Source organism: Microplitis mediator, chromosome 1 (genome assembly GCF_029852145.1).
Source record: "Microplitis mediator isolate UGA2020A chromosome 1, iyMicMedi2.1, whole genome shotgun sequence".
Taxonomy (NCBI): domain Eukaryota; kingdom Metazoa; phylum Arthropoda; class Insecta; order Hymenoptera; family Braconidae; genus Microplitis; species Microplitis mediator.
This window is the reverse complement of record NC_079969.1, coordinates 16,141,585-16,154,625: the sequence shown is the minus strand read 5'-3', so window position 1 is coordinate 16,154,625 and position 13,041 is coordinate 16,141,585. Positions and strand designations below refer to the sequence as shown.

Below are 13,041 nucleotides of genomic sequence, written 5' to 3'. Positions count from 1 at the left end.
AATAAATATTATATTGTTGAACGATATACATATATTTCAGTGAATGTTAGAATGCACAATTACTCATGTAATAATTTTTTTTTTTAAATCACATAGTCTTAAAATCTATATATATTAGACTGGGCCAAAAAAATTGACTATTTTTTTTTTTCATAGCTATATCGAAAATATTATTCAGAATGACAAAAAAAAATTTCATAAAAGTTTGAGCCCTTAATATTAATTTTAAGAGGTCTATCATCGCTATTTTTAATTTTAATTCATAATTTGATGTTTTACGTCAAAACTGCTAAAACATTGGAGTAAAAAAAAATCATTTTTACTTATTCTTATGTAAAATTAAATTCCCTACAAAACATGTCTGATTGAAAATTTTCGTCAGACAAGCCGATTCCGATTAATTAAGCTTAATAAAGTGATATGTTTTTTTCGATTTAACATTTTTACTTTTGAATTTTGTAACTGACGAATCAAGAAATATTTAAAAATAATCATGACAGATTTTTGTAGAAAATTTAATGCTCTACAAAAAAGACCTCTTAACATTTTTTGCTAAAATCACTCCTTCGAAAGTTATTCACGTTATTGAAATCGTTTTGACTCAAATTCAACCTTGAATAACTTTCGAAGTAGTGAATTTAGCAAAAAATATTAGGAGACCTTTTCTGTAGAGCATTAAATTTCCTTTGAAAATCTGTCATGGTCTTTATTAGATATTTATTGATTCGCCAGTTACAAAATTCAAAAGTAAAAATGTTAAATCGAAAAAATATATCAACTTATTAAGCTTAATTAATCGGAAACGGCTTGTCTGACGAAAAATTTCAATCAGACCTTTTTTGTAGGAAATTTAATTTTACATAAGAATAAGTAAAAATGATTTTTTTTACTCCAATGTTTTAGCAGTTCTGACGTAAAACATCAAATTATGAATTAAAATTAAAAATAGCGATGGTAGACCTCTTAAAATTAATATTAAGGGCTCAAACTTTCATAAAATTTTTTTTTTGTCATCCCGAATAATATTCTCGATATAGCTAAGAAAAAAACAATAGTCAATTTTTTTGGCCCAGTCTAATATGTATGCATACATACATATATATTGTCCTTTTTTAATAGTTGTTGAATAATATACATTGCAAAGAAATTTTTTATGGGATGTTTTTTATTTTCTTAAAATTTATTATTGAGTGTCAAGGTGAAGCTAATCAAGTTGTTCATACCTTCGTTTTTAATAATTATTTATTTGTTGTCAAATTTGTGCCAAGTAACAAGTATTTCATTGCCTTGTTTTGATGCACATTCCTCAGTGCGTTTATACAAAAGTGTCCGATTAATTATAAAAAGAAAAAAATCACTGACAAAATCTTACAATCAGGAAATGCATTAATTAGTCAATTAATCGATTCATTAATCTTACAACAATTTAATTAGAATATCAGATCATGTTGAAATCTTTTAATTTTTGATGCGATTGTGCAAATTTTTCTTATTGTTTCATAAAATAATGTATATTTAAACTCAAGAAAAAAAAATAACAAACTAGTGTCCATTTTGGTTAAAATATTTTTATTTTTTTTTTGTCATCACCTCTTATTATTTCAATTTTTTTTCTGTCTTTAAAATACGAAACTTGAATTCATCCAGATATATCGAATGAAGTGAAAATAACAAGAAAGTTTCAAATAACGTAAGCTGAGACCATTATTGAATTGGCTACAGGAGTTGACTGTAGCTAATTACAATGATCGCATAAAATTTTTCCCGTTAAAAATGATTTTATCATAGTTTATTGTTTTTAATCATTAAGAAATATTTGCTTTCATACTATGGAATATAAATTAGTTTGATAAAGAGTAAGAGTTGACTGAAAACGAATTTTTATCAAATGAAGGACCCTAAACTTGAAGCTATTAACTCAATAATATATAAAAATTCCCTCTTTAGGTTAATGTACTTTTTATAACGTGTGAGTGTGACATAAAAATACACTAATGAAAAAAAATTAAAGGATCAAAAAAAAATTCCAAATTTTTGGGCGATTTTCAACAGGCCCTAACTTTGAGAGAAATGGTCGTACAAGAAATACAAAAAAAGTAAATTGTAGCTCTAAGTGTCTACTTTTTGGATTGGAACTTCAAAATTTTTTAGCGTCAGCAATTTTAGAGTAATCTTAGAAAAACCAGCGAAAAAAAAAATTTTCAAATTAAAAAAATTTTTTTTTTTTGGTCTTCGGGTGTGGAAAAAATTTTTTTTTGCTTAACCACTATAAGGATCGGATACCTTTATTATTCAGCTTTAATTTCTTTTTTTATGGACCTTGATACGTCCACTTCTCGCCGAGATATCGGCCTTCAAATGGAAAAAGATCCTTTTGTCTTTGATTATCGATATCTCAGAAACCAATGATCGTACAAAACGTTAATGGTGGATTTTAAAAACTTGAATAAATTCCCTTCAACGATTAGACATTGCTTTTTCGAAAAAAAAATTGTTTCCTATCGTCACATGAATTTAAAATGCAACAAAAAAAGGGCATTTTGTGATTTTTTGGAAAATCAAGCGCTGAATCGTAAATATTGTGGAAATCGATAATGTTAACTGTGCATTTTACAGTTCAATATGTCCAAAAAAACCCTACAAAGAGCCAGATCAATCCAACCAGCCGTTTATTTGTTTCACTCGATCAAATTTTTGAAAAAATTAAAGGATCACGTTTTTTGCTCTGAAAAGCTCATTAACAAGATGAAAACAAACATTTTTTCTGAGCTTTGTCCACAATTTTATTGCAGACAGTGCTTAAATTTCCAAAAAAGAAAAAAGTTTTTTTTTCGAAACAAAAATTTCAAAAAAAAAATTTTTTTTGAATTTAATGACTGAAAGATCAGTAAAATCACAGAATGCAGCGACGTAAACGTGTTAAAAATGATTGGGTGTTGGTTTTGTAAATTTCCTAAAGTTACTCAAAAAAAAATTTTTTTTGAAAATTTTGTTTCGAAAAAAAACTTTTTTCTTTTTTTGAAATTTAAGCACTGTCTGCAATAAAATTGTGGACAAAGCTCAGAAAAAATGTTTGTTTTCATCTTGTTAATGAGCTTTTCAGAGCAAAAAACGTGATCCTTTAATTTTTTCAAAAATTTGATCGAGTAAAACAAATAAACGGCTGGTTGGATTGATCTGGCTCTTTGTAGGGTTTTTTTGGACATATTGAACTGTAAAATGCACAGTTAACATTATCGATTTCCACAATATTTACGATTCAGCGCTTGATTTTCCAAAAAATCACAAAATGCCCTTTTTTTGTTGCATTTTAAATTCATGTGACGATAGGAAACAATTTTTTTTTCGAAAAAGCAATGTCTAATCGTTGAAGGGAATTTATTCAAGTTTTTAAAATCCACCATTAACGTTTTGTACGATCATTGGTTTCTGAGATATCGATAATCAAAGACAAAAGGATCTTTTTCCATTTGAAGGCCGATATCTCGGCGAGAAGTGGACGTATCAAGGTCCATAAAAAAAGAAATTAAAGCTGAATAATAAAGGTATCCGATCCTTATAGTGGTTAAGCAAAAAAAAATTTTTTCCACACCCAAAGACCAAAAAAAAAAAATTTTTTTAATTTGAAAATTTTTTTGTCGCTGGTTTTTCTAAGATTACTCTAAAATTGCTGACGCTAAAAAATTTTGAAGTTCCAATCCAACAAGTAGACACTTGGAGCTACAATTTACTTTTTTTGTATTTCTTGTACGACCATTTCTCTCAAAGTTAGGGCATGTTGAAAATCGCCCAAAAATTTGGAATTTTTTTTTGATCCTTTAATTTTTTCCATTAATGTAATATATACACTTTAATGAGGAAAAGTTAAGTGACCTTGATAGGTCCGTTATAAAGCACAACCTCGCCGCTTCGCGTTCGAGGCGTGCAAATGATTTTGCTGTCTAATGATAAATAACGATTTCACACTACAATATATATGGGTCATTCGATGTAAAATCGACCAATGGTTGAAATCGACCCCTTTCGATTTGGAGGAATTTTGGTCAGAAGTTTTCCATTACCATATAAAACAATTCTGCCAAAGGAAAAAAATTTGAAAATTTTTCTTCAAAAGTTATGCAAAATACAAAATTTCGCGATGTTTCCAGTTTTTCAACTTTATTTTTTAAATATCTCGAAAACAATGATAGTTACAATAATTATTCAAAGCCTGTTTCAAAAGGGATACTTGAGGCTTTAAAAAAAAAATATTCCAAAAAAAAAAATTTAGAAAAATGACAAATTTGTAAAATTTTAAATTCTTGAAATTTGTCAAAAATGACGATCGATATTAAATTTTTGGCTTGATTTTTTTTGTATAACACCTTGTACTTATTTTAAAAGATCCTGAAATTTCGAGAAATGTGTTTTTTGTTTTTGCAAAAATATGAATTTTTGAATTTTATTAAAAAAAAATTTTTTTCTCAAGTAAAGTTAAACAATCACGTAATTTTGTAAATTTTAACAGTAAAAATTACACTTATTGACTTAATAATTTGAAAAAAACAATCACTGACGGTTATATTCTAATTATGAAAATAAGTGAAATTTTTACTGCTGAAATTTACAAAACTACGTGATTGTTTACCTTTACTTAAGAAAAAAACACAGTTCTAAAAATTTCAGGATCTTTCAAAATACGTACAAGGTGTTATACAAGAAAAATTGAGCCAAAAATTTAATGTCGATCGTCATTTTTGACGATTTTCAAGAATTCAAAATTTCACAAATTTGTCATTTTTCAAATTTTGTTTCTTTATAGCCTTAAGTATCCCTTCCAAAACAATAAGCTTTGGATCATTATTGTAACTTTCATTGTTTTCGAGATTTTTAAAAAATAAAGTTGAAAAACTGGACAATCGCGAAATTTTATATTTTGCATAACTTTTGAAGAAAATTTTCAAATTTTTTTCCTTTGGCAGAATTGTATTATATGGTAACGGAAAACTTTTGACCGAAATTCGTCCAAATCGAAAGGGGTCGATTCCAACTATTGGTCGATTTGACATGTAATGACCCATATATATGTATTAGACTAATTCAAAAAGGTCAGCAATTTTTTTTTTTCAAAAATTTAACGGAAAATATTAGTCCGGGAGCCAGGTGCAAATTTCGTCAGTCATTTCCTCTCAAGCGAAAATTAGAGGAATGCATGAGAGTGTTGTGTTATAAAGCTATGTGAACGTCAGCTTGAGTTCCGAGGGTGGGTTGGGCGGTAATAGCCTCCCACACACGTAAAAAAAAAAAAAATATTTAGTCATTTCCTCCCACCTGAAAACACGTTAAATTGTTCGCTAATCCAATATCTTGAAGAAAGATAACAATCAGCTGACTGTAGCACGGTGGATTATACGTCAGCTGATCGCTCAAACGCGGAAAAAAAATTTTTACTTTTAGTCATTTCCTCTCATCTAAAAATTTACCTGATGGTAGCTTATACATAACTATGAAGAAATATATCCGTCAGCTGGCTGTATCCCGGTGGAAAACCCGTCAGCTGGTACTTTGAAAGTTATAACGCAAGCGGTAGGTGGGAGCATCTAACGCGTAATTAAATGCATCAGCTGACGAGGTTTCCACCGGGATACAGCCAGCTGATTTTTTTTATTAATTACAGCAGAGTACTAAAAATCAGCTCATAAATTTTCATCTGGGAGGAAATGACGTATCTCGAATTATTGAGTGTTACACTCTAATTTTATGGGAATTCAATGCTACGTAAACTTCAATAATGAATATCTCAAAAAATATCAATCTGAGTGATTCGGTGTTAAGGACCTTTTTTGTAGGAAATTAAATTTCCTATAAAGTTGTCCTTCGCATTTTTTTTTGTAGGTCTTGTTGTTTATGAGATAATGAGAGAAAAAACAAGAATTCTATGAAAAAACTCAGTTTAGCGGTCCGTACTACCCCACCTATATGAGTTACGACTTCGCGACAATGGGCATTTTTGTAGAGCATTTAATTCTGAGAAAATCCCGGCTTTGGGCGAGATGATATCATTAAATGCCGTGGAGTTATAGAAGTTTAAAAAATAAAAACCCAAGTTAACGTGTAATTTAAATGGGAAATCTTTACATGCTGTGGTCGAGTACTTGATATTAATATTAAGGGCTCAAACTCTCAGGGAATTTTTTGGGGGTATTTTCAACAAAATTTCGGGATGGGAGCGAAAAAAAAAATAGTCGCAAAAAAAAGCACCCTCATATAGATTATTGAAGTCGTTTTACATAACTTCAACCTTGAATAACTTTTGAAGGAGTGAATTTAGCGAAAATTGTTAAGAGACTTTTTTTGTAGAGCATTCAATTTCCTTCAAGAATATTCATTGTCTTTTTCCGGAAACTTATTTTTACATGAATTACAAAATTCCAAAGTTGAACAATCAAATTTTAAAATCATACCAACGTTCAAAGCATGATTATAAGGAAACGGTTCATCTGACGAAAAATTTTAATCAGATCTTTTTTGAAGAGCATTAAATTTCCTTCAAAAAATTTATCTGAGTCGATTTCGTTTATCTCGATGGATTGAGAGTTATGAGACAAAAACCCGCTCATTTAAAAAAAAAAAAAAAATTGCGATGATACACCTCTTAATATCAAAATTAAGGGCTCAAATTTTGACAATAATTTTTTTTTGTCATCCCAAGTAATATTTCCACAGTATCGTTAAAAAAAAAAAATAGCCGATTTTTTTGGCCCAGTCTAATATACATACTTCTATACATATATACTTTTTATATATACATACTTATATATACTTGTTAGTATATATACTTATTAGTTTTTAAGTATTTATATGAGGGTGCATTTTTTTGCGACTATTTTTTTTTCGTTCCCATCCCGAAATTTTGTTGAAAATACCCCCAAAAAATTCCCTGAGAGTTTGAGCCCTTAATATTAATATTAAGTACTCGACCACAGCATGTAAAGATTTCCCATTTAAATTACACGTTAACTTGGGTTTTTATTTTTTAAACTTCTATAACTCCACGGCATTTAATGATATCATCTCGCCCAAAGCCGGGATTTTCTCAGAATTAAATGCTCTACAAAAATGCCCATTGTCGCGAAGTCGTAACTCATATAGGTGGGGTAGTACGGACCGCTAAACTGAGTTTTTTCATAGAATTCTTGTTTTTTCTCTCATTATCTCATAAACAACAAGACCTACAAAAAAAAATGCGAAGGACAACTTTATAGGAAATTTAATTTCCTACAAAAAAGGTCCTTAACACCGAATCACTCAGATTGATATTTTTTGAGATATTCATTATTGAAGTTTACGTAGCATTGAATTCCCATAAAATTAGAGTGTAACACTCAATAATTCGAGATACGTCATTTCCTCCCAGATGAAAATTTATGAGCTGATTTTTAGTACTCTGCTGTAATTAATAAAAAAAATCAGCTGGCTGTATCCCGGTGGAAACCTCGTCAGCTGATGCATTTAATTACGCGTTAGATGCTCCCACCTACCGCTTGCGTTATAACTTTCAAAGTACCAGCTGACGGGTTTTCCACCGGGATACAGCCAGCTGACGGATATATTTCTTCATAGTTATGTATAAGCTACCATCAGGTAAATTTTTAGATGAGAGGAAATGACTAAAAGTAAAAATTTTTTTTTCGCGTTTGAGCGATCAGCTGACGTATAATCCACCGTGCTACAGTCAGCTGATTGTTATCTTTCTTCAAGATATTGGATTAGCGAACAATTTAACGTGTTTTCAGGTGGGAGGAAATGACTAAATATTTTTTTTTTTTTTACGTGTGTGGGAGGCTATTACCGCCCAACCCACCCTCGGAACTCAAGCTGACGTTCACGTAGCTTTATAACACAACACTCTCATGCATTCCTCTAATTTTCGCTTGAGAGGAAATTGGTCATGAAAATCTGTCGCTGGCTCCCGGACTATATCGTTCGTGATGAAAGAAAAAAAGTACTGTTAAAGGTTGAGCTCTCGATATTAATATTAACAACCGCCTTCAATTTCCCATTTTAATAACATGAGAAATTTTTTTTTGAAAGTGGAATTTGATCACTCATCATGAAATCAGTGTATCGAAAAAATCAATACGTATTTTTGTTGAAAATTGAACGCTCCACAAAAAAGGTCTCTTATCATTTTTCGCTAAATTTAATTTTTCAAAAGATATTCAAGGTCTAAGCTGGATTCATAGTAAATTTTAGTATTATTTGACTTTTCGGCAAAACTATCAGACTCATAATGTGATAGGACCTTTTTTTAAAATCATTTCATTTCCTACAAATTATCTAGAATAAAGTTTCCGAAATTTTTAGTTATTTGCGTTCAAAAGTAGGTAAATGAAATCGACCGGAATACGAAAACCATGTTGTAAAAAAGTTGTAGCCAGTGAAAAGATCTACAAAAAAAAGCCCTATAACATTTTAAGGCTGGGCCACACCTAACGAAGTCCTGAATTTAAGAATTCTAATTACTTTTTGAATATTTATGGGGCTTGGATGATGAAAATCTTCCGAGGAAGTTCGTCTTCTGCTTTTAGTCGGAAGCTAATAAAACTGCTGTTATGATAATTATTTAATAAGTAATTAGAATTCTTAAATTCAGGACTTCGTTAGGTGCGGCCCAGCCTCAAAGTGGGTATCAGGGTATAATTGCTCAGCAAGTTCTACAGTGAAACATTTTCCGCTGACTCAACGACAAGTTTCTGGCAAGCCTTGGCTGGGTAATACTTGATGTAAATTTACTGCCGTCATCTGAATGTAATTTGACAGGAAAACTTGCCGTCAATTCCAAGTGAAACTTTCAACCAATTTGACGTCATTGTATATAAATTGTCATCAAAAACGGACAAGTCCGAAGCTGACGGAAATTTGACGAAAAATTCAAGAAAACTTTTGTAAGTAAACTTTTGCCACAGCAAACTGTACCATTAGTGTATGTAATATGAGCAGTATTTGTATGCGCAACCGTCAAATTGATGCTTGCAGACCTGAGTCAATGCAAAGTACAGAATCGAGTCTGGACACTATTGTTGTTTGATCATTAGAAAGGCATTTGAAAATTCCAATTGCAATTATTTCATCTACAAATCGTTAATCACTGAATCTTTAATCATGGGTGTGAATGTAGAAGTAATATCCCCTGGAGATGGTAATTAATTTTATAAAATTATTAATATTTTTAACTTAAGTGGCTAATGCATGATTGTATTCGACTATGAATTATTAACCTATTTATGTCTTTTTGTTGAAAAAATCGAAATTTTTTGAAAACGCCATTACGTAGTTGCTTCGATTAATATGATAATCTAATCATACTTAAAGTTTATGTATAATTCTGGCATTATCTTGGATAATTTTGAAAACATGAAAATTACACATGACCCCCAAGTTAGAAGACAATTAACAATTTTCGAATTTTTGTCAATAAATTGATTGTAAGAAAAAAACCAAAACTAAAAAAATGCACATATAGGAACTCACAAAAGCTATACGTGCAATTTTTTAAATCTTTTTTTTTCTAGTTTATCGTTTTGAAAAATATCCAAAAATTATTCTAAGTCGGGTAACTTGAGTGTCGCAATTATACGCCAAATATTTGGTATGGGTTTAAACTTAAGAACCAAATTTTATACTGAGGAACAATAATCAAACTGAAGTATTTCTATTTCTAGTAAAATGTAGAATATAAATTGAAACTGTTTTAAATTACACGGAAAAAAAATGTTGCTGCAACAGGAAGCAGTCCTGTGATAGCGACAGGACCGTCGATTTGTAAAAATAAGACATCGTGAATGCTCTATGATCCGATTGCGGATTGAATAGAGTAGTAGAATTGCATGTTTTCATTGTGTGATACAAATTGACAATGGAAGTTTACTTGTAAAACAATACTCGAATTCAACTGAATTTGAAATTCACAAATTGTTTAAGCGTCAAAAAAAATAAACTTCGTTTATTACTTTGGGGTTTAAATTCGGATCAATTTCATTTACTTTCCTTTCCTGGGTATTTTTTGTTCCTTATTGGCTATCGTCCCAATAAGGCCACGTACCACTTCTCCTAGGTCATAAAGATAACTCATAAGTAGTTCTTAGTTGATTTTTAAAATTTATTTATTGAATGAGTAGAAAAACTTCCAAAAATAGTATACTCCGAACGGCACAGTATTTAGAAAAAAATCATAGCATCTAAATAGACCGATCTGAGAATGTTCATTGGTCAAATTAAGTCGAAAAACAATATTTAGGGAAAAAAACTTTTTTCAAATTAAGAAAAAAATAGAACGAATTGTTTGTCCACGATCGGATTGGTCTCAAAATTTTCTAAATTCATCCAAGTTTTTTTGAGAATTTTTTCAAAAAAATCGGAGGGGGCATACATTTCCAAAAAACATTTTTTTTGCTTCAAACTTAAAATAAAAAATGAAGGAATTGATTAAGAATAAAAACTTGTTTTTTTCTTGAAAGAACATTCAAAAACGAAGATTTTGAAAAAAAAAAAAACGATCCGATTGGTGTACTTTTCGCGAAGTTATAACCGTTTCAAAAAAAAACCTCGTATTTTGAAAAAAATCGGTATCTCGGAAACGAGTAGTCAAAAAAATTTGAAAAAATTCATGAGAGCGTTTTTTATCAGCCTCCAAAACATATAAATTTTTCAAAAATATCGGAGGGGGTGACCTCAAAAAGTGGCCGATTTGGTATGGAAATCCCCACATATTGTAATAGTAATTTCTTTTATTGACACTCAATGAAATAATGCTGTTTTAATAAGCAATATATCTTGTTTTATGGCAATTAATATTTAAAAAAATTAATTGATTAAATATTTTTTCGTAACAGGTCAAACATATCCAAAAACAGGACAAGTTGTTGTGGTTCATTATACAGGTATATAACATATATTTAAAAAAACTTAAAAAAAAAAAAACTTAAAAGCACGGAAATATTTAAATAAATTTTTAAATTTCAAATATTATTAGAGTACTCTAATTTTTAAAATCAAATCCCATATAACAATCTTGCTCAAGGCTTGAGCAAGCCTGGTCTCAAGTTTGATGGACGTTAGTGTCTTTTTCTACCTTTGTGTCTTGCGGCAGAAACTTGTAGCCACATTTCAGTAACAAGTTTAGTGCGAGAAATTCGTGCCAGATTATAACTCAATTCTGGAGGAAGACTATAGTTGGAAATAATTGCCCATGGCTTGCTCAAGATCTGCTCAAGGCTCAAAATTAATCTTGATCCTTGAGCAGATCTCGAGTAAGCCATGCGCAAGTACCTGCCGTAAGTTACTGGTGCAAAAAATTCGCCAGAAACTTGAAAACTGCACCGTATCTAAGATGACTTCAATATTCTTGTGTACAATGCCTTGAGCAAGTCCTGCACAAGTCTTGATGACAATTCCTTGCTACATGATTTGGCGCAAGATCCATACATAGAAAAAGACACTAGGGTTTTTGTTCGAGGCACTGGCACCATAATCTTGCTCAAGCATGTGTTACTTCGGATGGACTAATAATATTGATATTATTAGGTACATTCACAAATGGCCAAAAGTTCGACTCTAGTCGTGACCACGGGATGCCATTCAAATTCAAAATTGGAAAAGGTGAAGTAATCAAAGGCTGGGATCAAGGAGTAGCTCAGATGTCAGTAGGGGAGCGTGCAAGACTTACATGTTCACCGGACTTTGCATATGGCAGTCAAGGCCATCCTGGAATATATCCTTTGATACACTAATTTTATTTATTTCCTTAGCTTAGTCGTATTGATATTATTATTTTTATAAATTATATATTCCTTGACAACGATACAATATACCACCAAATGCAACCCTAATTTTCGACGTAGAATTAATCAAAGTTCAACCTTGAAGTACAGTAAAATTAATACTTAATCAACAAAACTCAACAATTTGACTGATCAAGAATAATAAATGATGAATTAATGCTTTCAATGTTATTTATTAATAAATTTACTGCACCTTAAATGAATCGTGTACATTCTTTGACCTTAAAACTCATTAATAATAATAACAATTTTTTATGTAGTGGTAAGCTAATTAATTATTTAAATTAACGGACCTGCCGGTTTTTACACCTATTGAGCCCACTCCCTTTTGAAGGCTATTGTCTCACCCATTTCGTGCATACACGAGTTGCAGGTGTCCTTACCCTCCGCCAAGACGACACGTCTAATCTAAAATATCATTAAGAGACGTGAGTTCTTGAGCTCGAAAACAGCGGGAAGTTTCAAGGCTATAGACTGCAGGGTCAGCCGATTTTCATATTTTTTAACTTCCCGCTAAGAAAATTGAAAATTTTCAAAAATTCGGGAAGTTATAGGTTTCAGTCCGATTTTCGAAAATAGAATTTTCATCAGATGTTAACATTTTGAGGTTCTAGGAAGCTATTCTGACTATTTTCAGAATGATGTCCGAGTGTCTGTGTATGTATATATGTGTGTGTGTGACCAGTCTATAACTTTTTAACTAACGAACCGATTTGGATGGTAAAGGTAGCAATCAAAAGAGCTTGTTGGCTATCAACTTTTCCGAAAATTTCAGATCATTTGATCCAGTAGACTCGAAATTATTTTCGAATTACGAAAAAAAAACAAATTTTTTTTTTAGTTTTTTATTGACTTCTCAGAAACGACTTATCCGATCGACTTATCCGGGGCTGGCCCGGAGGGTCAACCGATAGACAGATTTTTTTTTTTTTCAATGTCAGTAGTAAAAATGAAGGTTGAGTTTCCTTTCATACTCATGAACTTCCGCTATATAGTTGTTCATTCCTGAAAACTCTAAGATATGTTTTATCTCAGAAACACGTTGATTGAGCATCAGAATTTCAATAAAACATTTAAAAAACTGAAATAACATCTTAAAAAATTATTTGTTTATTTTTAGTCAAATTTTCACAAATCAAATTCCCTGTTTAGTAAAATTTAGTAAATATAGATATACATATCTATGAGTGATCGGGTACTTGTTCCCTGATCAGTTACT

At 30.7% G+C, this 13,041-nt stretch overlaps 1 protein-coding gene across 1 annotated transcript; it reads left to right on the top strand.

Annotated features, from left to right (window-relative positions):
- Nucleotides 1–8,982: 8,982 nt before the first annotated feature.
- LOC130665563 (peptidyl-prolyl cis-trans isomerase Fkbp12) lies at nucleotides 8,983–12,021 on the top strand. Its single transcript, XM_057466048.1, has 4 exons — nucleotides 8,983–9,181; nucleotides 10,875–10,922; nucleotides 11,566–11,750; nucleotides 11,846–12,021. Exons 1-4 carry the CDS (start codon nucleotides 9,145–9,147, stop codon nucleotides 11,903–11,905), a joined length of 330 nt encoding a protein of 109 aa, XP_057322031.1. The 5' UTR covers nucleotides 8,983–9,144; the 3' UTR covers nucleotides 11,906–12,021.
- The last annotated feature ends 1,020 nt before the right edge of the window (nucleotides 12,022–13,041 follow it).